The following is a 26,404-nucleotide window of genomic DNA, read 5'->3' as shown; positions in this document are numbered from 1 at the left end:
ATCCCCCTGTATATCACTTGTACTGTCTCTCTATCCCCCCTTTATATCACCTGTACTGTCTCTCTATCCCCCTGTATATCACCTGTACTGTCTCTCTATCCCGCTGTATATCACCTGTACCGTCTCTCTATCCCCCTGTATATCACTTGTACTGTCTCTCTATCCCCCCTTTATATCACCTGTACTGTCTCTCTATCCCCCTGTATATCACCTGTACTGTCTCTCTATCCCACTGTATATCACCTGTACTGCCTCTCTATTCCCCTGTATATCAACTGTAAAGTCTCTCTATCCCCCTGTATATAACCTGTACTGTCTCTCTATCCTCCTGTATATCACCTGTACTGTCTCTCTGTCCCCCTGTATATCACCTGTACTGCTGCTCTATCCCCCTTTATATCAACTGTACTGTCTCTCTATCCCCCTGTATATCACATGTACTGTCTCAATATCCCCCTGTATATCACCTGTACTGTCTCTCTATCCCCCTGTATATCACCTGTACTGTCTCTCTATCCCCCTGTATATCACCTGAACTGCTTCTCTATCCCCCTGTATATCACCTGTACCGCCTCTCAATCCCCCTGTAAATCACCTGTACCCTCTCTCTATCCCCCTGTATATCACCTGTACTGCCTCTCTGTCCCCCTGTATATCACCTGTACTTCCTCTCTGTCCCCATGTATATCACCTGTACTGTCTCTCTATCCCCCTGTATATCACCTTACTGCCTCTCTATCCCCCTGTATATCACCTGTACTGCCTCTCTGTCCCCATGTATATCACCTGTACTGCCTCTCTGTCCTCATGTATATCACCTGTACTGCCTCTCTATCCCCCTGTATATCACCTCTACTGCCTCTCTGTCCCCATGTATATCACCTGTACTGCCTCTCTGTCCCCCTGTATATCACCTGTACTGTCTCTCTATCCCCCTGTATATCACCTGTACTGTCTCTCTATCCCCCTGTATATCACCTGTACTGTCTCTCTATCCCTCTGTATATCACCTGTACTGTTTCTCTGTCCCCCTGTATATCACCTGTACCATCTCTCTATCCCCCTGTATATCACATGTACCGTCTCTCTGTCCCCCTGTATATCACCTGTACTGTCTCTCTATCCCCCTGTATATCACCTGTACTGTCTCTCTATCCCCCTGTATATCACCTGTACTGTCTCTCTCTATCCCCCTGTATATCACCTGTACTGCCTATCTATCCCCCTGTATATAACCTGTCCGCCTATCTATCCCCCTGTATATCAGCTGTACCGTCTCTCTATCCCTCTGTATATCACCTGTACTGTCTCTCTATCCCCCTGTATATCACCTGTACCATCTTTCTATCCCCAGTAAATCACCTGTACCGTCTCTCTATCCCCCTGTATATCACCTGTACTGTCTCTCTATCCCCCTGTATATCACCTGTAATATCTCTATATCCTCCTGTATATCACCTGTACTGTATCTCTATCCCACTGTATATCACCTTTACTGTCTCTCTATCCCGCTGTATATCACTTGTACTGTCTCTCTATCCCCCTGTATATCACCTGTACTGTCTCTCTCTATCCCCCTGTATATCACCTGTACTGCCTATCTATCCCCCTGTATATAACCTGTCCGCCTATCTATCCCCCTGTATATCAGCTGTACCGTCTCTCTATCCCTCTGTATATCACCTGTACTGTCTCTCTATCCCCCTGTATATCACCTGTACCATCTTTCTATCCCCAGTAAATCACCTGTACCGTCTCTCTATCCCCCTGTATATCACCTGTACTGTCTCTCTATCCCCCTGTATATCACCTGTAATATCTCTATATCCTCCTGTATATCACCTGTACTGTATCTCTATCCCACTGTATATCACCTTTACTGTCTCTCTATCCCGCTGTATATCACTTGTACTGTCTCTCTATCCCCCCTGTATATCACCTTTACTCTCTCTCTATCCCGCTGTATATCACTTGTACTGTCTCTCTATCCCTCCTGTATATCACCTGTACCATCTCTCTATCCCCCTGTATATCATATGTACTGTCTCTCTATCCCCCTGTATATCACCTGTACTGTCTCTCTATCCCACGGTATATCCCCTGTACTGTCTCTCTGCCCCCCTGTATATCACCTTTACTTTCTCTCTATCCCCCTGTATATCACCTGTACTGCCTCTCTATCCCCCTGCATATCACCTTTACTGTCTCTCTATCCCGCTGTATATCACTTGTACTGTCTCTCTATCCCCCTGTATGTCACCTGTACCGTCTCTCTATCCACCAGTATATCACCTGTACCGTCTCTCTATCCCCCTGTATATCACTTGTACTGTCTCTCTATCCCCCCTTTATATCACCTGTACTGTCTCTATATCCCCCTGTATATCACCTGTACTGTCTCTCTATCCCCCTGTATATCACCTGTACCGCCTCTCTATCCCCCTGTATATCAACTGTAAAGTCTTTCTATCACCCTGTATATCCCATGTACTGTCTCTCTATCCCCCTGTATATCATATGTACTGTCTCTCTGTCCCCCTGTATATCACCTGTACTGTCTCTCTATCCCCCTGTATATCACCTGTACTGTCGCTCTATCCCTCTGTATATCACCTTTGCTGTCTTTCTATCCCCCTGTATATCACCTGTACCAACTCTCTATCCCCCTGTATATCACCTGTACCGTCTCTCTATCCCCTGTAAATCACCTGCACCGTCTCTCTATCCCCCTGTAAATCACCTGTACTGTCTCTCTATCCCCCTGTATATCACCTGTACCGTCTCTCTATCCCCCTGTATATCACCTGTACCGTCTCTCTATCCCCCTGTATATCACCTGTACCGCCTCTCTATCCCCCTGTATATCACCTGTACCGTCTCTCTATCCCCCTGTATATCACCTGTACCATCTCTCTATCCCCCTGTATATCACCTGCATCATCTCTCTATCCCCCTGTATATCACCTGCACCATCTCTCTATCCCCCCTGTATATCACCTGTACCGTCTCTCTATCCCCCTATATATCACCTGTACCGCCTCTCAATCCCCCTGTAAATCACCTGTACCCTCTCTCTATCCCCCTGTATATCACATGTACTGTCTCTCTGTCCCCCTGTGTATCACCTGTACTGTCTCTCTATTCCCCTGTACATTACCTGTATTGTCTCAATATCCCACTGTATATCACATGTACTGTCTCTCTATCCCCCTGTAATTCACCTTTACTGCCTCTCGATCCCCCTGGATATCACCTGTACCGTCTCTCAATCCTCTTGTATATCGCCTGTACGGCCTCTCTGTCCCCCTGTCTATCGTCCTTTACTGTCTCTCTGTCCCCCTGTCTATCGCCTGTACTGTCTCCCTGTGTATCCCATGTACTGTCTCTCTATCCCCCTGTATATCACCTGTACTGCCTCTCTATCCCCCTGTATATCATCTGTACTGCCTCTCTGTCCCCCTGTATATCACCTGTACTGCCTCTCTTTCCCCCTGTATATCACCTGTACTGCCTCTCTATCCCCCTGTATTACACCTGTACTGTCTCTCTGTCCCCCTGTTTATCACCTGTACTGCCTATCTGTCCCCCTGTATATCACCTGTTCTGTCTCTCTTTCCCCCTGTATATCACCTGTACTGTCTGTCTGTCCCCCTGTATATCACCTGTACTGTCTCTCTATCCCCCCTCTATATCACCTGTACTGTCTCTCTATCCCCCCTGTATATCACTTGTACTGTCTCCCTATCCCCCTGTATATCACATTTACTGTCTCTCTGTCCTCCTGTATATCACCTGTACTGTCTCTCTGTCCCCCTGTATATCACCTGTACTGTCTCTCTATCCCCTCTATATCACGTGTACTGTCTTTCTGTCCCCCTGTATATCACGTGTACCGTCTCTCTGTCCCCCTGTATATCACCTGTACCGTCTCTTTATCCCCCTGTATATCATCTGTACTGTCTCTCTATCCCCTTGTATATCGCCTGTACTGCCTCTTTATCCCCCTGTCTATCGCCTGTACTGTCTCCCTGTCCCCCTGTATATCCTATGCACTGTCTCTCTATCCCCCTGTATATCACCTGTACTGCCTCTCTGTCCCCCTGTATATCACCTGTACTGCCTCTCTTTCCCCCTGTATATCACCTGTACTGCCTCTCTATCCCCCTGTATTACACCTGTACTGTCTCTCTGTCCCCCTGTTTATCACCTGTACTGCCTATCTGTCCCCCTGTATATCACCTGTTCTGTCTCTCTTTCCCCCTGTATATCACCTGTACTGTCTGTCTGTCCCCCTGTATATCACCTGTACTGTCTCTCTATCCCCCCTCTATATCACCTGTACTGTCTCTCTATCCCCCCTGTATATCACTTGTACTGTCTCCCTATCCCCCTGTATATCACATTTACTGTCTCTCTGTCCTCCTGTATATCACCTGTACTGTCTCTCTGTCCCCCTGTATATCACCTGTACTGTCTCTCTATCCCCTCTATATCACGTGTACTGTCTTTCTGTCCCCCTGTATATCACGTGTACCGTCTCTCTGTCCCCCTGTATATCACCTGTACCGTCTCTTTATCCCCCTGTATATCACCTGTACTGTCTCTCTATCCCCTTGTATATCGCCTGTACTGCCTCTTTATCCCCCTGTCTATCGCCTGTACTGTCTCCCTGTCCCCCTGTATATCCTATGCACTGTCTCTCTATCCCCCTGTATATCACCTGTACGGCCTCTCTGTACCCCTGTATATCACCTGTAATGCCTCTCTGTCCCCCTGTTTATCACCTGTTCTGTCTCTCTGTCCCCCTGTATATCTCCTGTACTGCCTCTTTGTCCCCCTGTATATCACTTGTACTGTCTCTCTATCCCCCCTCTATATCACCTGTACTGTCTTTCTATCCCCCTGTATATCACTTATACTGTCTCTCTATCCCCCTGTATATCACCTGTACTGTCTCTCTATCCCGCTGTATATCACCTGCACTGTCTCTCTATGCCCCTGTATATCACCTGTACTGTCTCTCTATCCCGCTGTATATCACTTGTACTGTCTCTCTATACACATGTACTGTCTCTCTATCCCCCCTGTATTTTCCTTGTGCTGTCTCTCTATCCCCCCTGTATATCACCTGTACTGTCTCTCTATCCCCCTGTATATCCCCTGTACTGTCTCTCTATCCCCCTGTATATCCCCTGTACTGTCTCGCTATCCCCCTGTATATCACCTGTACTGTCTCTCTATCCCCCTGTATATCACCTGTACTGTCTCTCTATCCCCCTCTATATCACCTCTCCTGTCTCACTATCCCCCTGTATATCACCTGTACTGTCTCTCTATCCCCTCTGTATATCACCTGTACTGTCTCTCTATACCCCTGTATATCACCTGTAATATATATATATCCCCCTGTATATCACCTGTACTGTCTCTCTATCCCCCTGTATATCACCTGTACTGTCTCTCTATCCCCCTGTATATCACCTGTAATATATCTATATCCCCCTGTATATCACCTGTACTGTCTCTCTATCCCCCTGTATATCACCTGTACTGTCTCTCTATACCCCTGTATATCACCTGTAATATATCTATATCCCCCTGTATATCACCTGTACTGTCTCTCTATACCCCTGTATATCACCTGTAATATATCTATATCCCCCTGTATATCACCTGTACTGTCTCTCTATCCCCCTGTATACACATAGGGCTAGACGTACTAAGTTGAATAGTGATAAATTGTAGAGAAATAAAATGCCAACCTCTCTGCTCATAACTGTCATTTGTAAACACCTTATGTAACATGACAGTTGGGGGCCAATTTGCTGATACTTCATCACTCTCCACTTTATCACTTTTTAAGGCTTCGTACATCTGCCTGAGTAGAGTTTGGCTTGTCCGGTCTCTTTCCGGGGTAATGCTGTCAGGTATACTGTACTGTACTACTGTTTGCTGTCCTTCCAGGCTGCTGCACCACTCTGTCCACAGCCGTCATGTGTGGCCCCCGGCTCCTGCTCCTCCTCCTGGCCGCTGTACCGGGTATCTGTGCTGTGATGAGTGAAGTCCGGAGCTGCCTAGACACTGCCAAGGAGCTGAGGGAGAGAGGCCTCGGGGGCATTCCCAGTGTCCGTGCCCCCATATCCGGTATGTTCTCGGACAAGGTGGTATCAAACCTCCCTCCTGTCTTGCCGATGTTCTTAGCTTCCTCTGAGGATGTGAAGGTTAATTCTGCCGGATCAGTAGGGTAGACCTGGGTGATGCGGAACAAGGGCTCAGCCCAGCGCCCCATTGGTCCCCAGTGGCACCTTCACCAAATGTTACAGATTTAGGTGTCTCTATATCTCTGACGAAGATTAAGAGGCTGGAGATAAAGAGAATTCAGAGTTTATTTACTAATCCTTGTATGTAGTGATGCCAATCCCGGGGAGTTCTTTCAATCCCAGGATTCGGGATTAGAAACGCTCAATCCCAAAATTCCTGGGATTGGCCTCCCTAATAAAAAATTATGCCCCGCCCCCAACCCGTTCGCTCCACCCATTTACTTGCATGGATGGACGGTGCAGCTGGGTGCAGGACCGGCGGCAGCAGTGCGGGGGGTGCTGGCGGGAGTGGGCGGCAGCAGTGCGGATGGTGGGTCGCACAGCATGACCTCCGACTATATCACGCTGCACAGAGCTGCATACTGGGATCAGGAACAGCCGGGCACCACCTGAGCGTGTGCTCAGATGCTACCCTGCATTAGATTTCGCATGCGTAATCTAATCCTGAAATCCCGGGAATGGAAACCCCAATCCCGTGATTGAAATCCCGCCAATTTTAGGGCCAAATCCCGGGATCACCTCGATCCTAATCCTGGGATTGGCCACCCTACTTGGATGGAGATAAAGATGAGAGAGATAAAGTGCCAACCAACCAGCTGCTATCTGTCTTTTTTTTAAATATAGGGGCAGATGTATTAAGCCTGGTGAAGTGATAAAGTAGAAGGTGATAACGCACCAGCCAATCAGCTATGTTTGAAAAATGACAGTTGGGAGTTGATTGGCTGGTGCATTATCACCTTCCACTTTATCTCTTCACCAGGCTGAACACATCTGCCCCACTACCTGTAACATGGAGCTTGCTGGCTGGTACTTTATCTCTCTCTGGCTTTGTAAATAGCCCCCTTATAGGGCCTACACACATCCCGATTTTGGCCAGTGATATAGCATGCCAGATTTAGCATAGCAGATTTCCTTTGAACACAAAATCATCTATATTGCTTAGAACGTGCAAAATGTGTCAACGATATGCCTCAGCGATTCTGCTTAGCGATTTAAGCATGCCAGATTCTTCTCAAGCATGGGAAAAAGAAAAAAAAAACTCATTTAAATAAAAATGGGCAGTTCAAAGGGCTGGGGGTGTTCTTGGGGAGTTTTAAGGGGAGAGAAGTCAGGAGAAGTGTTGCAAAGAGTACCTGTTCATAATAGCACCTTTCCAGAGTGTTTGCAGTACTTTCTCTTCACTCCTCTCCCCTTGAAAAAGATTATTTTTCAAGGGGAGAGAAGTCAGGAGAAGTGTTGCAAAGAGGAACCATACCTGTACATAATTGAACTTAAAATTAACAATAAATAACATTTTGAAATGAAATGACACCATACCGTGTTTTTTATAATTTATTGAAAATACTATAAAAGTATAAAATTGAACACCACTGGGTTCATCAACAATATCAGGCCGAGAAATGCCTCTGGCCCAAAGACTTTTCAAACAAACAAAGGGATCAGGCCAACAAACTCACTACAGTATACTAGAGCCAACAGAAGTGATGACTCACAAAATGTGCAAAGAAGAGATAGCAAAGGTAAGGACAGTCTTCAGTGAAGGACACACAACAGTGACTGATATCGCATCATTCTGGAGTCAGGGCCAAATGACGTATACAAGCAGACATTATAGTCTACACGGAATCGAAAACGCATGGAAGAAAGAGCAATTTTTTCAACTTAAAAAATTTGGAATTTAATTTTTTGGGAAATTTATAACGGATAATAAACAGCATCGTCCTGTCCTTGTGTACTCGAGAACGCTGAGTACATTCCACTGGACAGAGTGCTGGTGGTGGCTGATGTGGGCGGGTTGCGTGAAGGGGCTCCCGTCGTGTTAGCAGGGGCAAGCTGCGGAGGAATTGCCGGCGGATTACTATAGGGTTGGTGGTAGGGATACTGTGCCGAGGGTCCGCTAGATGCGTAATGCATCGGGTCGCGCATTAATTTGAGGTCATCAGGAATGTTTTTATCCTGGGCCCGAATTATTGCGTCGTACACGATGCATTTGAATTTCCGACGGGTGTCGTCATCCATTGAACGCATCTCCGAGTCTACCGTATTTGAAAATTGCCGAATTGAATCAATAGGCTTATTAAGCCTTGCCTCCGCAAATTGAAAAAATTGCTCAGAGCTGCCGGCTACAGATCTTTTGGCGGTCTTCTTCCTCTGCCTGGGTGGTGGCGTTGGCAGGGGGGTAGAGGTAGAGGTTTCCACTTCCTCACACTCTTGATCTGCAGCCTCTGTAGTCTCGGACGTCTCCGCAAACAGCTCCGGAGTAGCATCCTGTAAAATAAAATACGTTAGGACCATGAATAATGATGACATGTCGCATATCTATATGTGTTCAAACTTACCAGATCCTGGCTCTCCTCCTCTTGCCTAATTGGAGGCACAGGATCCATGCTATTCTGTCCATGCGTTTTCGATTCTTTCTCCAGCAGGAAGTGCATCTGGTCGTAGTACCATAACGTTGGCTTGTATACGTCATCGGCACCGGCTCCAGAACTCTGCGACTCAGTCACTTTTGCGTGCTCCTTCACAAAGACGGTCCTCAAATTCGCTATCTTCTTCTTCACACATTCCATGGTGGCATCACTTCTGTTGGCTTTAGCATAGGCCAGCAAAGCATTGTAGGCCTGATCCCTTTTCTGTTTGTTTGAAAAGTCTTTGCTGGTAATTTGCCACAGGCATTCATGGGCCCGATAGATGTCAATGAACCTAGTGGTGAATTTTTTTGAAGAATTCTGCTTTGCCATTTCTGTGTGAATAATATGGTATAAAATGTAAATACATAATTAACATATATGCATCCACCATTATGTACATAAACAGTCCAAACTAGGTCAGCTTACAATCTATTGTCCCTACCACATGTACATGCGCACACATTCACTGTTTTTTTAGGGGGTCTGGTAAGACAATTTACCCCATCATAGACATGCAATTAAACAACACATGACTAGCTTTTACAATGTGCCATCACCCCAGAGCATGCAAGCAAAAACCACATGACTAGCTTTTGCAATGTGCCATCACCCCAGAGCATGCAAGCAAACACCACATGACTAGCTTTTACAATGTGCCATCACCCCAGAGCATGCAAGTAAAAACCACATGACTAGTATTTGCAATGTGCCATCACCCCAGAGCATGCAAGTAAAAACCACATGACTAGCTTTTGCAATGTGCCATCACCCCTCTCCAAACTTGCGCTGGGGGCAGCGGGCATCACATGACACCCTCACCCAGAAGCATGCTTTATTTTATAACATTGGTGGCACAGTGGTTGCCTCACATCCCCCCAAACATCATTGTGCCCATATTTTTGCGCTGGGGGGGCAGCGCGCGGCGGGTGCAGCGCGCATCACATGACACCCTCACCCAGAAGCATGCTTTATTTTATAACATTGGTGGCACAGTGGTCGCCTCACATCCCCCCAAACATCATTGTGCCCATATTCTTGCGCTGGGGGGGCAGCGCGCAGCGGGTGCAGCGCGCATCACATGACACCCTCACCCATAAAGTTTACATTGGTGGCACAGTGGACCCCTCTCATTACCACCCCACCCCTCCTGTAATCATGCGTTGGTGGTGCATAGTGGATAGCATAGTACTTACCAGCTCCGGAGGGTTCACAGCGCGTGGTGTCTGACAGCATCAGCATGTGCAGAATGGAGAGGAGGGCTCAGGGAGTGTCCAGATGAGCAAAATCGGTGGTCACTTAAGCACAAAAAAAAGACACCACACAAAAGGCGCCCGATATGCAGGGTCTTGCTAAACGATTTTGCTAGATTGATGGGACATGCTCATTCTTCTTCTTATTGCGATTTAGACGCGCGGGGCCGCGCATCTATATCGGTTTAGCCTCCACACACACACCGATGTATGCTTAGTTTCTAAGCGACCTTGCTAAATCGCTTAGAAAATGGCACAAAATCGGCATGTGTGTAGGCCCCATTAGTGTTTCTTATGCCATCTTTGGTTAAGCCGCTGAGCGTGACCCTCCCTTGGAGGTAGGTTTTGGTTATTTTCCATCATACCGCTTTCACACTGCCAAAACGTTTCAAAAACCGGTATTTTTAAAGGTATTTAAATCGGGTCTGAGCCTTCACATTGCAGTAGATTACTGTTTTAAATACCGTTTAAGTACCATTCACTTCAGTCAACCCATTTAATCCCCTGAACACGTTTCAAGGCAGAATGCAGGGGACAGTCTATCACAGGTCTGTAATCTGTTGTTTTTACTATATACCGTTTCAGAGCCATTCTCACTGCATAAAAACGGCTCTGAAACGTGTAGGACTCTGCTTTTTAAACGTTTTGAAATACCGCTTATCTTTAACCGGTAAATCAACTCTGGCGCTTTCCCACTGCAGCCTTAAACATTTTAAATGGGGAAAAAAATGGCAATATACCGTTTAACAAGTGCGGTGTGAAAGGGGTATTAGTTTCTTTCTTTTGTTGTTATGAGATAGAATACAGTTGGTATAACAACACTTCGGACGCCAACAGTCGAAATGTCAAACAAAGGTATGCTAGGGAGTGTTAGGGTTCAGCTGCGGGGGGGGGGGGGGAGAGGGTTCGGGTTAGGCACTAACATGGGCACCATGTATATATTTATATGCTGTGTATCATATCCTGAGCTGCTGCTGTTCCCTTTGTGTCCTGCAGGGGAGCACCTCCGGATATGTCCCCAGGAGTACACGTGCTGTCCCAGTGAGGCGGAGCAGAGACTCAGCGAGGAGAGCGTGAGGGACCTGGCCCGGATTGTGAACGAGAGTGTCAGTTACCCCATGGGGGTATTAACTGGGGCAAGAAAGAAGTTTCAGGGTAAGTGTCTATCCCGCTCAGGGGCAGATCTGGGGGGGGGGGGGGGGTGTCGGGGCGATCGTCCCCTCTAGCATTGTGTGGCTGTGATTTTTGTATTCCCTGTATGCCAGCTTTGCCAGGTTCAATGATCTTGCATTGATTGTGCTGTCTGCTACAGTCTAGATTTATTGATTGCCGAGATGCTGATGAGCCTGGGTAGTTTAAGACCCCCGGGAAGTGGCTGCTGTGCCGTGAGTCAATATTAATTGTTAAACTGCCCCTCCAATCCTAAAGCCTAAATCCGCCCCTGATCCTGCTATACATTGTGTAATTGCTTCACCCTGCTTTGTTATATGTTATAATTACTCTGTACCAGGGGTTAGCAACATGTCTCTCTCCAGTTGCTGTGGAACTACACATCCCAGCATGCCCTGTCTTAGTTTTAGCATGCTCTAACAGAAGATCTGTGGCAGGGAATTCTGGTATGTGTAGTTCCAAAGCAGCAGGAGGGCCACACGTTGCCTACCCCTGCACTATAACTCGCTGTTCCATGGATATACTAAGTATATAATATATAGGTAAAAGTATACAATGTAATTGGCTAAAGATATAACAGAAATGTATAACAAAATGGGGTGCCCCTTTAGTAAACTATTCCCCTCTCTGTGTTGTCTCTGTGCAGAGTTTTTCCTCGCTCTCCTGGACTCCTCCGAGCACTCGCTCTCCGCCATGTTTGTACTGTCCTACGGGCGCCTGTACTCCCAGAATGCAGCTCTCTTCAGCACGCTCTTCTCAGAGCTACGAGCTTACTACATGGGGGGAGGAGCCCCCAGACTGGCCGACGCCCTCTCTGAGTTCTGGGTGGGGCTGCTGGAGCGCACACTCCGCCTGCTGCTCCCTCATTACGAGCTGAGTGCTGACTACATGGAGTGCGCGGGCCGTAGAGCTGAGGAGCTGAGGCCCTTCGGAGACACCCCGCGGAAACTTCGTCTACAGGTTTGATTTAGGGCTAACCTGAGATAATGCCGGCTTGTTTGGTTAATCTAACCAAAAAGAGCATCTGATCTAAATTACGCCATAGGTCCTTATTCAGAGTGGCGCGCAAATGGATATGTTAAAGAAGTTTGGAAAAAAGTTATAGTTTAGTTATCTTGAGAGTTTGCAGCTGCGGCCATGTTCAGACTGGCCCACCAATGTAAAGGTGCCCACACACTAGAAAGATCTGCGATCGTAAGATGTGCGCATAAATTAGCCTTGAAATCTTTTGTCCGTCCTGGACAAAAGATTTCAGGCAAGCGCACATCTTTACCAAAGATTTTTCTTAAGATCCCGTGTGCGTTCCTATGGATCTTTTGTTAAATCTTCTGATCTTTCGTGGAGCACGTAAGATCAGAAAATTCAGCTAAAGATCCACGGGAGCGTGCATCGGACCGATATCGGACGATTTTCGACCGATTATCGGTAAACATCGGCCGATATATCATGGATGGACTTGGTCTGTTTCTATGGAAATGTCACACCCTACCACTTCCTGTTCTTTGCATGTCCTCTCCAATGATTGGCCATGGTCCTCTTTGTTGGCAGACTACACCCCCTATGGTGACTGGCCACACCCCGTAATGTTTTTTGGTGTTGCCTTCTCTCCGTCACGTTAATTATGTGGGCACAAGGATCGTGTCATATTAACAAACACTTTATAATCTCAATAGCGGTATAATTGGGAACATTAACCAGAACTGGAGCCTGCTCAGTTGCCCAAGCAAAGCGCTGGAACTGGCCCCAACTGGAATTGTGTCAGCAAGGTCATAATTAGAGGTTTACTGATGGCATTCTGTGTCCCGCAGGTCACGCGAGCCCTGGGAGCAGCCAGAACTCTGGTCCAGGGACTGGCGACAGGAAGTGACATCGTCAGCAGAGCGGCCAAGGTAAAACACTGGGAGTGCTTGTTCCTGTCCCTGCGGGGTGACACAGTGACACAGAAAGAAGGGAGCTATGAGCCTGCCCCTCCCCCTACAGGGTGACACAGTGACACAGAAAGAAGGGAGCTATGAGCCTGCCCCTCCCCCTGCAGGGTTACAAAGACAGAAGGGAGCTATTAGCCTGCCCTTCCCCCTGCAGGGTGACACAGACAGAAGGGAGCTATTAGCCTGCCCCTCCCCCTGCAGGGTGACACAGACAGAAGGGAGCTATGAGCCTGTCCCTCTATACTAGGTATAGTCAGGACCGGCGCCACCACTAGACAGGTCTAGGCATTGCCACTGGAGGGCGGCAGTTCGACCCTCGCCCCCCGTGCAAAAAGGGTACCGGCTGCACCGTCTGGGGAGTAGGCAGTGGTGTCCTTGCCACGCTGGTACCTGTGGCGCTGTGTATAAAGCTGGTGGCGGTGGGGGGTCCCTGCAGTGAATAAGAAATAACTAGCGCTATCCGCCGGGCTATGCGGCTGCGCGGGAAGTGCTGCCGGGTTTGAAAACACTGGCCGCACGCTGATTGGCTGAGATTCAGCCAATCAGCGTGCGGCCAGTGTTTTCAAAACAGAAGCGCTTCCCGAGCCGCCGCATCAGGGGCGGATTGGCCATTAAAGCCACAGGGAACTTTCCCGGGAGGCCGGCCGACCCTGAGGCCGAAAAGTGCAGGTGACACTGAATCCAGGTCACAGCAGCAATAACTGCCGAACAGCCCCATCGTTAATGCATAAGATGGCAGGGCAACAGGAAACAAGGGGCCGGCCACTGCGGAGTTATGGGTAGCAGTGACCGGCCGGAAGCAGTTCCCCGGCTCCAGCGTTGAACTGAAGTAGCTGCCCCTCTTCCTGCGCGCATTTGTTTTGTACCTGGAGGAGAGGACGGAGACCAGCTGGAAGGAGTGGTCACAGCAGCAGATCACTGACAGCGGGGCTGCTGCAGGAGGATTGGTCACAGCGTCAGAGGAGCCCCCACCCCCTTGACAAGTGGAGTGAGGAGTCAGCAAGCGAAGGAGCAGGGAACTCCACACTGCATGACAAGCAGCTGCACCAGCAACATGAATTCTTGCTCAGCCAGCTCCCAAGTCCCCCACCCCCTTTAACTACACGGTCACAAGTGTCAGCAGAGGTTAAACAGGGGGCGGAGCTACACGGAACAGATGGGCGGAGCTACAGTGGAACACAGCAGGGCTGATTGAAGGACAGGATGAGATGCCAGACAGGTAAAAAAAAGTGTGTCAGCAAATGGTGTGGGCATTATGTCCAGATGGAGCCATTCTCATTGTACCCGTCCCCGGCATGCCAATCGCTGCGGTGTGCTGGGGATTCTGGCATGTGTGTCCACGTATGCAGAGGCTGAGGCTAGCTCCATCTGTAAACGCAGCGTAGTACTGTCGGCAGCTGGTGTGGGCGTTACGTATAGGCAGCGCTACTACTGTCGGCAACTGTTGTGGGCGTTACATATAGGGAGCGCTACTACTGTTCGCAACTGTTGTGGGCGTTAACTTTAGGGAGCGCTACTACTGTCAGCAACTGTTATGGGCGTTACATATATACGGAGCGCTATTACTGTCTACAACTGGTGTGGGAGTTAGATATATGGGCAGCCCTACTACTGTCAGCAACTGTTGTGGGCGTTACATATAGGCAGCGCTACTACTGACGGCAACTGATGTGGGCGTTACATATAGGCAGCGCTACTACTGACGGCAACTGGTGTGGGCATTCGGTAAAAGCAGCACTACTACTATCAGCAACTGGTGTGGGCATTAGGTATAAGCAGGGCTACTACTGTCGGCAACTGGTGTGGGTGTTACGTATAATCAGCGGTAGACTTTCAGCAACTGGTGTGGGCGTTACATGTAGGCAGCGCTACTATTGTCGGCAACTGGTGTTGGCGTTAGGCAGCGCTACTACTGTCGGCAACTGGTCTGGGCATTAGCTAAAAGAAGCGCTATTACTGTTGGCAACTGGTGTGGGCATTAGGTAAAAGCAGCGCTACTTCTTTCGGCAACTGGTGTAGGTGTTACGTATAATCAGCGTTTCAGCGTGTCAAAATGTCTAGTTATGGCACTGGTGCTGTATAATGTGAATAAGATGGTGTACTGTGTGGTGTAATTTGTGTAGTGTAATTTGAAATGAGTGTACTGTTGTGTGGCCATGCCCCTTCTTTGTGAGACTACATATCTTTTTTCCTCGTCTATCTCTCTGCGCTCTCCTCGTCTCTCTCTGCGCTCTCCTCGTCTCACTCTCTCTCTCTCTGCGCTCTCCTCATGTATCTCTCTGCGCTCTCCTAGTCTCTCTGTCTTGGCGCTCTCCTCATTTCTCTCTGTGCTCTCCTCTTCTCTCTCTCTGCACTCTCTTCCTCTCTCTCTCTGTGCTCTCCTCGTCTCTCTCTCTCTGTCTGTGCTTTCCTTGTCTCTCGCTCTCTGTGCTCTCCTCGTCTCTCTGCTCTCTCTGCACTCTCCTTGTCTCTCTCTCTCTGTGCTCTCCTCGTCTCTCTGTCTTGGCGCTCTCCTCGTCTCTCTCGGCGCTCTCCTCATCTCTCTCTCTGTGCTCTCCTCGTCTCTCTCTGTGCTCTCCTTGTGTGTCTCTCTCTCTCTCTCTGCGCTCTCCTTGACTCTCTCTCTCTGCATTCTCATTGTCTCTCTCTCTGCGCTCTCCTTGTCTCTCTCTCTGCGCTCTCCTTGTCTCTCTCTCTGTGCTCTCCTTGTCTCTCTCTCTCTCTGCGCTCTCCTTGTCTCTCTCTCTCTGCGCTCTCCTTGTCTCTCTCTCTCTCTGCACTCTCCTTGTCTCTCTCTCTCTGTGCTCTCCTTGTCTCTCTCTCTCTCTGCGCTCTCCTCGTCTCTCTGTCTTGGCGCTCTCCTCGTCTCTCTCGGAGCTCTCCTCGTCTCTCTCAGCGCTCTCCTCATCTCTCTCTCTGTGCTCTCCTCGTCTCTCTCTGTGCTCTCCTTGTCTCTCTCTCTCTCTGCGCTCTCCTTGTCTCTCTCTCTCTCTCTGCGCTCTCATTGTCTCTCTCTCTCTCTGCGCTCTCCTTGTCTCTCTCTGCGCTCTCCTTGTCTCTCTCTCTGCGCTCTCCTTGTCTCTCTCTCTGTGCTCTCCTTGTCTCTCTCTCTGCGCTCTCCTTGTCTCTCTCTCTCTGCGCTCTCCTTGTCTCTCTCTCTCTCTGCGCTCTCCTTGTCTCTCTCTGCGCTCTCCTTGTCTCTCTCTCTCTCTGCTCTCCTTGTCTCTCTCTGCGCTCTCCTTGTCTCTCTCTCTCTCTCTCTGCGCTCTCCTTATCTCTCTCTCGGCGCTCTCCTTGTCTCTCTGTCTGCGTTCTCTCTCTCTCTCTGCGCTCTCCTTGTCTCTCTCTCCGTGCTCTCCTAACTCTCTCTGCGCTCTCCTATCTCTCTCTCTGCGCTCTCCTTCTCTCTCTCTGCGCTCTCCTTGTCTCTCTCTCTCTGCGTTCTCTCTCTGCCTTCTCCTCTCTCTCTCTCTGCGCTCTCCTTGTCTCTGCGCTCTCCTTGTCTCTCTCTGTAGTCTCCTTCTCTTTGCTCTCCTTGTCTCTCTCTCTCTGCGCTCTCCTTGTCTCTCTCCCTGTGCTCTCATTGTCTCTCTCTCTGCGCTCTCCTTGTCTCTCCTTCTCTCTCTCTCTCGGCGCTCTCCTTGTCTCTCTCTCTCGGCGCTCTCCTTGTCTCTCTCTCTCGGCGCTCTCCTTGTCTCTCTCTCTCTGCGCTCTCCTTGTCTCTCTCTCTGCGCTCTCCTTGTCTCTCTCTCTGCGCTCTCCTTGTCTCTCTCTCTGCGCTCTCCTTGTCTCTCTCTCTGCGCTCTCCTTGTCTCTCTCTTTCTGCGCTCTCCTTGTCTCTCTCTCTCTGCGCTCTCCTTGTCTCTCTCTCTGCGCTCTCCTTGTCTCTCTCTCTGCGCTCTCCTTGTCTCTCTCTCTGCGCTCTCCTTGTCTCTCTCTGCGCTCTCCTTGTCTCTCTCTCTGCGCTGTCCTTGTCTCTCTCTCTCTGCGCTCTCCTTGTCTCTCTCTCTCTGCGCTCTCCTTGTCTCTCTCTCTCTGCGCTCTCCTTGTCTCTCTCTGCGTTCTCTCTCTCTCTGCGCTCTCCTTGTCTCTCTCTCTCTGCGCTCTCCTTGTCTCTCTCTCTGCGCTCTCCTTGTCTCTCTCTCTGCGCTCTCCTTGTCTCTCTCTCTGCGCTCTCCTTGTCTCTCTCTCTGCGCTCTCCTTGTCTCTCTCTCTGCGCTCTCCTTGTCTTTCTCTCTTTGCTCTCCTTGTCTCTCTCTCTGCGCTCTCCTTGTCTCTCTCTCTGCGCTCTCCTTGCCTCTCTACAGCAGACATTTTCAACCGGTGTGCCGCGGCACACTAGTGTGCCGCGGCCAGCTGACAGGTGTGCCGCCATGCCTCGGGTCACGGCGACACACCACTTTGTTCACTTTGACAGGGGGGACGGGCAGGCGGCTCGGCATCATGTGTCATGGGTTGTGTGTGGTCGCGCGGCGCTGTCCGGGAATGCTTCCCCGCCCGCCCCCCTGTCAGTGTGCGTCCATGTGCGCACTGCCCGCCCGCTCACGGCTCCCCCGCTGTGCACTGTCCGGGACTCGTCGAGAGATGTGCTGTGCTGCTATGCAATAATCATATATCCCGCTGGACCACTAGCCAATGGGCGCTTGCGGTCCAGCAGCCAATCAACTGGTGGCTGCTGGACCGCGAGCGCCCATTGGCTAGTGGTCCAGCAGCGGGAGATATGAATATTACATATCAGCACAGCACGTCTCTCTCCCGTACATAGCGGGGGAGCCATGAGCGGCACACTGGATGCACACGGACAGGGGGGAGGGGGGTCGTCGGCGTGTAAGCACAGGCAGGAGGGGGGTTTGCACACGGACGCACACTGGGAGGAGGAGGTGGGGGGGAGTGAGGTGAGCGGGCCGGCTAACCATTGGCTGGCTAACTTAGTATGGTGTACTCCCACCCACTCTCCCACCCTCCTGCACTCACCCAGCCACCCTCCCACTCCACTGCAGATACCCTCCCAGCCACCCTTCCACCCCACTGCAGATACCCTCCCAGCCCACTGCAGATACCCTCCCAGCCCCCCTCCCACCCCACTGCAGATACCCTCCCAGCCCCCTTCCCACCCCACTGCAGATACCCTCCCAGCCCCCCTCCCACCCCACTGCAGATACCCTCCCAGCCACCCTCCCACCCCACTGCAGATACCCTCCCAGCCACCCTCCCACCCCACTGCAGATACCCTCCCAGCCACCCTCCCACCCCACTGCAGATACCCTCCCAGCCACCCTCCCACCCCACTGCAGATACCCTCCCACCCTACTGCTCCCACCCTCCCTCCCTGCTGCACACTACTGGCGGTGCATTGAATTGCAAATAGCGGACGGGAGCCACGAGTGGGCCCTTGCACAGTTCTGTCCCCCTTGGCAACGAGCAAATTCAGTCCACCTTGGCATCGAGCATGAAGCCCCTGGCATTGAGCATGTAGGTAAGTGGCACTTATGTGTCAAATGTGTATGGTGTGTTATATAGTATGTCATGGGCATTGCGGTGTGTTATATAGTATGTCATGGGCATTGCGGTGTGTTATATAGTATGTCATGGGCATTGCGGTGTGTTATATAGTATATCATGGGCATTGCGGAGTGTTATAAAGTATGTCATGGGCATTGCGGAGTGTTATATAGTATGTCATGGGCATTGCGGAGTGTTATATAGTATATCATGGGTATTGCGGAGTGTTATATAGTATGTCATGGGCATTACAGTGTGTTATATAGTATGTCATGGGCATTGCGGAGTGTTATATAGTATGTCATGGGCATTGCGGAGCGTTACATAGTATGTCATGGGCATCATGTGTGGGCTTATGTGTAATCGGAATTACAAAGTTCACTAAAATGTGCAATGGGCATTACGGTGTGTGGCATAACATGTAATGGCCATTATGGCATGTGGTATACTATATAATGGTTGTGCGGTGTGTTGGCATTATGTTGAAAAATTTGGCGCGCGCCTTCGGCGCGCAATGTCCATATTGTCCCTCGTTTGCAAGAAATTTGTTGAGTCCTGGCATAATGTGTAATAGCCATTGCGGTATATGGCATAGCTTGTAATTGGCATCCCGATGTGTGGCATAACTTGTAATGGCCATTAATGTGTGTGATATAACATGTAACTGGCATTATGGTATGCAAAATATCTGGAATATCTGATTAAAAAATGTTGGTGTGCCTTGGCAATTTTGAAGTCTTGTCTGGTGTGCCGCGACCTGAAAAAGGTTGAAAATCACTGCTCTACAGGATCTCCCACAAAGCAGTAAGTTGCTTTGTGGACTAGCATTAAAATCATAGGTAACACTAACAATGGTTCTTGTATGGCACTAGCCATAGTGCCGTAGTGTAGTCAATAGTTGGGGGGGCCGGGGGCCCGGCACCAGCAAGCCTGGCAGGCCATCGTTGCATGTGGTATACTATGTAATGGGTGTGTGACACGTAATAGGCCTGCGGCGCGCACTATCCCTGTTGTCCCTATTTTACGAAAATGTGGCATTAGTTTTGCCTGTCAACTATGTATCTAAGTATAGTGATGTAATAATCCTGCCTACTGTTATGTTGGCTCCGACCTTTATTGATTTGTTGCCACCCACATGAGGCCACTTTCTGAAATTTTCCAGGGCCACTTTTAGTCCCCAATCCGCCCCTGCGCCGCATAGTCCGGCGGATAGCGCTAGTTATTTCTTATTCACTGCAGGGACCCCCCACCGCCGCCAGCTTTATACACAGCGCCACAGGTACCAGCGTGGCAAGGACACCACTGCAGGCTCCTGTCAGATGCCAGCATGGACCCCCCTGCCCGCTCCCCAGACGGCGCAACAGGTACCCGCGCCCCCGGGGCGCCCCCACCCCGACTCGCCTGGGGCGCTCCGGTGCCTTGCACCGGCCCTGGGTATAGTATATGTAAGGTATAGTATATGTACATGAGGTATAGTATATGTATGTGAGGTAAAGTATATGTATGTGAGGTATAGTATATGAACATGAGGTATAGTATATGTGAGGTATAGTATATGTGAGGTATAGTATATGTACATGAGGTATAGTATATGTGAGGTATAGTATATGTACATGAGGTATAGTATATGTACATGAGGTATAGTATATGTACATGAGGTATAGTATACGTGAGATATAGTACATGTGAGGTATGGTATATGTGAGGTATAGTATATGTACATGAGGTATAGTATATGTACATGAGGTATAGTATACGTGAGGTATAGTATATGTGAGGTATAGTATATGTGAGGTATAGTATATGTGAGGTATAGTATTTGTGAGGTATAGTATATGTACATGAGGTGTAGTATATGTGAGGTATAGTATATGTACATAAGGTATAGTATATATGAGGTATAGTATATGTACATGAGGTATAGTATATGTACATGAGGTATAGTATATGTGAGGTATAGTATATGTGAGGTATAGTATATGTGAGGTATAGTATATGTGAGGTATAGTATATGTACATGAGGTATAGTATATGTGAGGTATAGTATATGTACATGAGGTATAGTATATGTACATGAGGTATATAGTATATGTGAGGTATAGTCTATGTGAGGTATAGTCTATGTGAGGTATAGTCTATGTGAGGTATAGTATATGTGAGGTATAGTATATGTGAGGTGTGGTATATGTGAGGTATAGTCTAAGTGAGATATAGTCTATGTGAGGTATAGTCTATGTGAGGTATAGTCTATGTGAGGTATGGTATATGTGAGGTATGGTATATGTGAGGTATATGTGAGGTGTGGTATATGTGAGGTGTGGTATATGTGAGGTATAGTATATGTGAGGTATAGTCTATGTGAGGTGTGGTATATGTGAGGTGTGGTATATGTGAGGTGTGGTATATGTGAGGTGTGGTATATGTGAGGTATTGTATATGTGAGGTATGGTATATGTGAGGTATGGTATATGTGAGGTATAGTATATGTACATGAGGTATAGTATATGTGAGGTATGGTATATGTGAGGTATGGTATATGTGAGGTATGGTATATGTGAGGTTTGGTATATGTGAGGTATAGTATATGTGAGGTGGGCCTGTGACAATGTCTCTGTGGTGTATTAGGTGTACTGCCTGTCCCCTCCTCTATCCTATCTAGGCAGTGCCACCTTCCGATTGTCTCCGAGCTGCCATGCGGATGTGGTATTGCCCGTTATGCCGCGGGTACACAGGTCTCCTGCCCTGCCATGGCCTCTGTCTTAACGTCATGAAGGCATGCCTCGCCCACCAGGCGGATATGGATGCTGATTGGAACAGTTTAATAGGTGGGTAATAGGACAATGCCTCAATCGTGTACTGTCATTCTGCCAGGCGGCAGACGGTGTTCAGCTGGTGCAGGCTGGGTACACAATACTCAATGTATATATAGCGGCGTGTTATATTGATACCCACTACACCATGGTGTGATACATTGCTACATACAGCATGTAACCACATTATATTGCCATATATCATATAGCTTAATCTGTACCCAGCTTGTAAATAACGCTGTCCAGCATTTGTGGGCTACATGTAGAAGCAGCCAGTATTTACCCTGCAATCAAACAGTCAGTTCTGGGTAGAGATCTTGCTGCAAAGCCACAATACAGATCATGACTTAGCTGGGGTTCCGCATGGTACCTGACCCAGTGGGTGGTGCCAGTCCTGGTGCCATCTCTCCTTTCTGTGCTGTCCGGCGGGCTACATCCACTAATACTCTGTTATATCACCTTGTAGATGGGCTGCAGGAGGTGGCCGAGCGCCTGACGGGACCTTTCAACGTGGAACTCGCCACTGAGTCCATCGCAGTGAAGATCTCAGAGGCGATAATGACACTGCAAGAAGAGAGCGTGCAACTCACAGCGCAGGTGTATATGCGATAAGCCCGCTCCAAGCAAAAGCTTCGAAAGCTAGTCGCTGTGTGTTTCTGTATGTGTGATTGCGTCTGTGTTTATGTATGTGTGATTGCCTCTGTGTTTCTGTATGTGTGATTGCCTCTGTGTTTCTTTACGTGTATTTGCCTCTGTGTTTCTGTATGTGTGATTGCCTCTGTGTTTCTGTATGTGTGATTGCCTCTGTGTTTCTGTATGTGTGATTGCCTCTGTGTTTCTGTACGTGTATTTGCCTCTGTGTTTCTGTACGTGTGATTGCCTCTGTGTTTCTGTATGTGTGATTGCCTCTGTGTTTCTGTATGTGTGATTGCCTCTGTGTATCTGTATGTGTGTTTTCCTCTGTGTTTCTGTATGTGTGATTGCCTCTGTGTTTCTGTATGTGTGATTGCCTCTGTGTTTCTGTATGTGTAAAGAAAATGAGATGTAGTTTCACTGGCTGCCAGCAGATGGCAGTCACTAGATATATATATTTATATACTCTACAGCAGGTATGTCCAACCGGTGGCCCTCCAGATTTTGTGAAACTACACATCCCTACATGCCCTGCCATAGTTTTGCTATTAGGGATCGCTAAAACGATGGCAAGGCATGCTGGGATGTGCTAACACAAAAAGAAGGGATGTTGATCGCACAGGGAAGTAACATGAGTGTAGGTTTAAGTAGACCCCTTAAGTAATTTATCCAGTTTAGTTAGATATAGTGGATAAGGGTGTGCCACCACTGGGCATGAATTATATAGCAAACAGGTATTTTTTCATAGGTAGAAAAAAAGGGAAAGTATGCCTCTTTGTGGTGCACCAAATGAAAGATACATAAGATATAACTTTTATTTAATTTTAGATAAAATAAGGCGAAATAAAAACAGACACAATACATATACAGACAGACATGTACATTTATATAAAAAGGATAATAATCCTCACAACGTGGGACCCCCTGTCCAAAATGAATTATAATTATACTTTATTGATGCATCCGAAATTGCTGTTGATCAGTATGTTTTCACAGTAGTGACCCTTTATGGGTGCGACATAAGAGTGAGAATCCCTTTTATAGGATAAAAAGGGAAAGAGTAATATAATTATAAAGCTGTGCCCTTTCTTGCAGTATCCAGGTACATATGACTACGTGCATCTACAGATAATTAGCACACATATCTCTCCAGAATATATACACCTGAATTTTAGGCAAGCATATATGACCTTTAAATAGCGACTTTCATAATTGTGCCGTAATTAATGTGTACACATACACTGAGTCTAATCGGTCTGTCAGGCTCTCTTGGGCATTTTGTATATTATTCACAAGATGCTCTCTATGTAATAGAGTAGTCTGATTTTCATGCTGGGATGTGCAGTTTCACAACAGCTGGAGGGCCACAGGTTGGACATGCCTGCTCTACAGTATATAAGATATGGGAAATAAAAGGAACTGCTGTTAGCTCTGCTCACCACCAGAGGGCAAAATCTTATTACTATGTTGGGATGGGATACAGTCACTAGATACGTAGGCCCTATAAGGGTCGGCATATATCAGGTTGACACCTGAAATAGGTCGGCATGACTATAAGGTCCACAGTCAAAAGTTCGACATGAGTTTTTCAAGATTTTTTTAAACCGACTTGTGCTGACAGGTGATACTTCATGCTCTACCATCCACTACGGTGTAGCCGTAGAGGGACAATATAATAGTGTGAGGGGACACGGTACACTTAGATGGTGTCCATGTCGACAATGTCAACATTTGGGACAAAAACCATGTGAAAAACTCGACCTTTTGACTTTTGACCTTCCCATTGTCAACCTAATGCTTGTGTCAACCTTCTGACCCTGCCGATCTAAGCCCTTTTGACCTTCAGTTGTTGACCTAATGTATGTCGACCTTCGGTGAGTGGACTCTATGACCCATACCCTTTCTAACAACCGTTACATGGAACTGTACTCTTGATTTAGATGCACAGTATTAGCAGAGTGTTGTGTCAGAAGTGTCCACTAGAGGCCGCCCCAAACTTATACTGACGTGTTCAGTGTATGCAGATAGGCAGAGGAATCATCCGCGTGGACAATGCAGTCACGGCAACAGAGCTATAACCGAGGTCTGCGTGCGTGTACCGCTTGTATGTCAATAACATGACATCTGCCACAAGCGGCTTAGTTATGTCGTATACAGTTAAATTAACATAGGGGTCCTTAAACAGATTTTCCAGTCCTGCGGAACCCCTCCTCCGGCTCGCGCCAGGCGCTCCCCCCAGGAGGACCCCAAGAGGAAGTTCCGCGTTTACAGCAACGAGGAGAAGCCGACATCGGCGGCCGGTACCAACATAGACAGACTGGTGAGTGCAGAGGTCAAGGGGAAATATGGCATTCCTGCCTGCCCCCTGTTCCCCTTCCTCATACAATGACTCCTTTGTAGGTGTCGGATGTGGTGTCCAAGCTCCGCCCACTGCGTGGCCTCTGGAAGCTCCTCCCTCTGTCCCTCTGCTCTGACCATCGGGTGTCGGCTGGACTCAGCAACCAGGAGAAGTGCTGGAACGGGCAGACCCGGGGACGGTGAGTCAGGACACACTGGTCACGTGACCTGGGACAGCAAAGATACAGCGTTGGTTTATATAAAGTATTGGGATCTGGGGAACATCACGGATTGCGCTCATAGAATAGGCAGGGCGAGATGCCATGATTACTGATGTGTCTACTACACAGCATGGAGGCTTCTGCCGCAGCCGATATGCCGCCTCCCGTCAACCACCTTCAGGTCACCATCTACAATCCGGGTCACCAGTGGATTACAGCATTGACCGATAGGGTGGCCGTGAACGCCCATTTTCTAAACATCTCTTTGTTGTGTTTTATTCCCTTTATCTCCCAGGTACCTCCCGCAGGTGACAGGGGACGGACTGGTGAATCAGATCAATAACCCGGAGGTGGATCTCCCCATGTCCAGTTCTGACCCCAGAACCCGTCAGCTGGGCCTTCAGCTCCGTGTGGTGAGGAGTAAGCTGCGGGCGGCTTACAGCGGAAAAGACAGCGACACCCAGGATTCCTGTAAGTGCATGTCCCTTCCCTCTGTGATATACCACGTAGGCCACGTGCATGTCCCTTCCCTCTGTGATATACCACGTAGGCCACATGCATGTCCCTTCCCTCTGTGATATACCACGTAGGCCGCCTGCATGTCCCTTCCCTCTGTGATATGCCACGTAGGCCGTATGCATGTCCCTTCCTATGTGATATACCACGTAGGCCGCGTGCATGTCCCTTCCCTCTGTGATATACCACGTAGGCCGCGTGCATGTCCCTTCCCCCTGCTATATACCACGTAGGCCACGTGCATGTCCCTTCCCTCTGTGATATACCATGTAGGCCACGTGCATGTCCCTTCCCCCTGCGATATACCACGTAGGCCGCGTGCATGTCCCTTCCCCCTGCGATATACCACGTAGGCCACGTGCATGTCCCTTCCCTCTGTGATATGCCACGTAGGCCGCGTGCATGTCCCTTCCCTCTGTGATATGCCACGTAGGCCGCGTGCATGTCCCTTCCATCTGTGATATGCCACGTAGGCCGCGTGCATGTCCCTTCCCTCTGATATACCATGTAGGCCACGTGCATATCCCTTCCCTCTGTGATATGCCACGTAGGCCGCGTGCATGTCACTTCCCTCTGTGATATGCCACGTAGGCCGCGTGCATGTCCCTTCCCTCTGTGATATCCCACGTTGGCCGAATGCATGTCCCTTCCCTCTGTGATATACCATGTAGGCCACGTGCATGTCACTTCCCTCTGTGATATGCCACGTAGGCTGCATGCATGTCCCTTCCCTCTGTGATATGCCACGTAGGCGCATGCATGTCCCTTCCCTCTGTGATATACCACGTAGGCCACTTGCATGTCCCTTCCCTCTGTGATATACCACGTAGGCCACTTGCATGTCCCTTCCTATGTGATATACCACGTAGGCCACGTGCATGTCCCTTCCCTCTGTGATATGTCACGTAGGCCGTGTGCATGTCCCTTCCCTCTGTGATATACCACGTAGGCCACGTGCATGTCCCTTCCCTCTGTGATATACCACGTAGGCCGCCTGCATGTCCCTTCCCTCTGTGATATGCCACGTAGGCCGCGTGCATGTCCCTTCCCTCTGTGATATGCCACGTAGGCCGCGTGCATGTCCCTTCCCTCTGTGATATCCCACGTTGGCCGAATGCATGTCCCTTCCCTCTGTGATATACCATGTAGGCCACGTGCATGTCACTTCCCTCTGTGATATGCCACGTAGGCTGCATGCATGTCCCTTCCCTCTGTGATATGCCACGTAGGCGCATGCATGTCTCTTCCCTCTGTGATATACCACGTAGGCCACTTGCATGTCCCTTCCTATGTGATATACCACGTA

At 48.9% G+C, this 26,404-nt stretch overlaps 1 protein-coding gene across 1 annotated transcript in view; it reads left to right on the top strand.

Annotated features, from left to right (window-relative positions):
- Window positions 1-26,404, top strand: part of GPC2 (glypican 2) — a 48,016-nt gene that overhangs the window by 16,017 nt on the left and 5,595 nt on the right. Inside the window, exons 3-11 of the mRNA XM_083185493.1 lie at window positions 5,965-6,144; window positions 10,978-11,136; window positions 11,798-12,111; window positions 12,960-13,040; window positions 21,241-21,406; window positions 21,858-21,988; window positions 24,210-24,344; window positions 24,425-24,561; window positions 24,878-25,053. Of these exons, the coding sequence (XP_083041619.1) occupies window positions 5,994-6,144; window positions 10,978-11,136; window positions 11,798-12,111; window positions 12,960-13,040; window positions 21,241-21,406; window positions 21,858-21,988; window positions 24,210-24,344; window positions 24,425-24,561; window positions 24,878-25,053 (1,450 nt within the window). The 5' untranslated portion in view covers window positions 5,965-5,993. The remainder of the gene's footprint in view (window positions 1-5,964; window positions 6,145-10,977; window positions 11,137-11,797; window positions 12,112-12,959; window positions 13,041-21,240; window positions 21,407-21,857; window positions 21,989-24,209; window positions 24,345-24,424; window positions 24,562-24,877; window positions 25,054-26,404) is intronic.

This window comes from Crinia signifera, chromosome 4, assembly GCF_055691185.1.
Source record: "Crinia signifera chromosome 4, ASM5569118v1, whole genome shotgun sequence".
Lineage (NCBI taxonomy): Eukaryota > Metazoa > Chordata > Amphibia > Anura > Myobatrachidae > Crinia > Crinia signifera.
The sequence above is the reverse complement of the archived record's forward strand: the minus strand, read 5'-3'. Positions and strand labels throughout refer to the sequence as shown.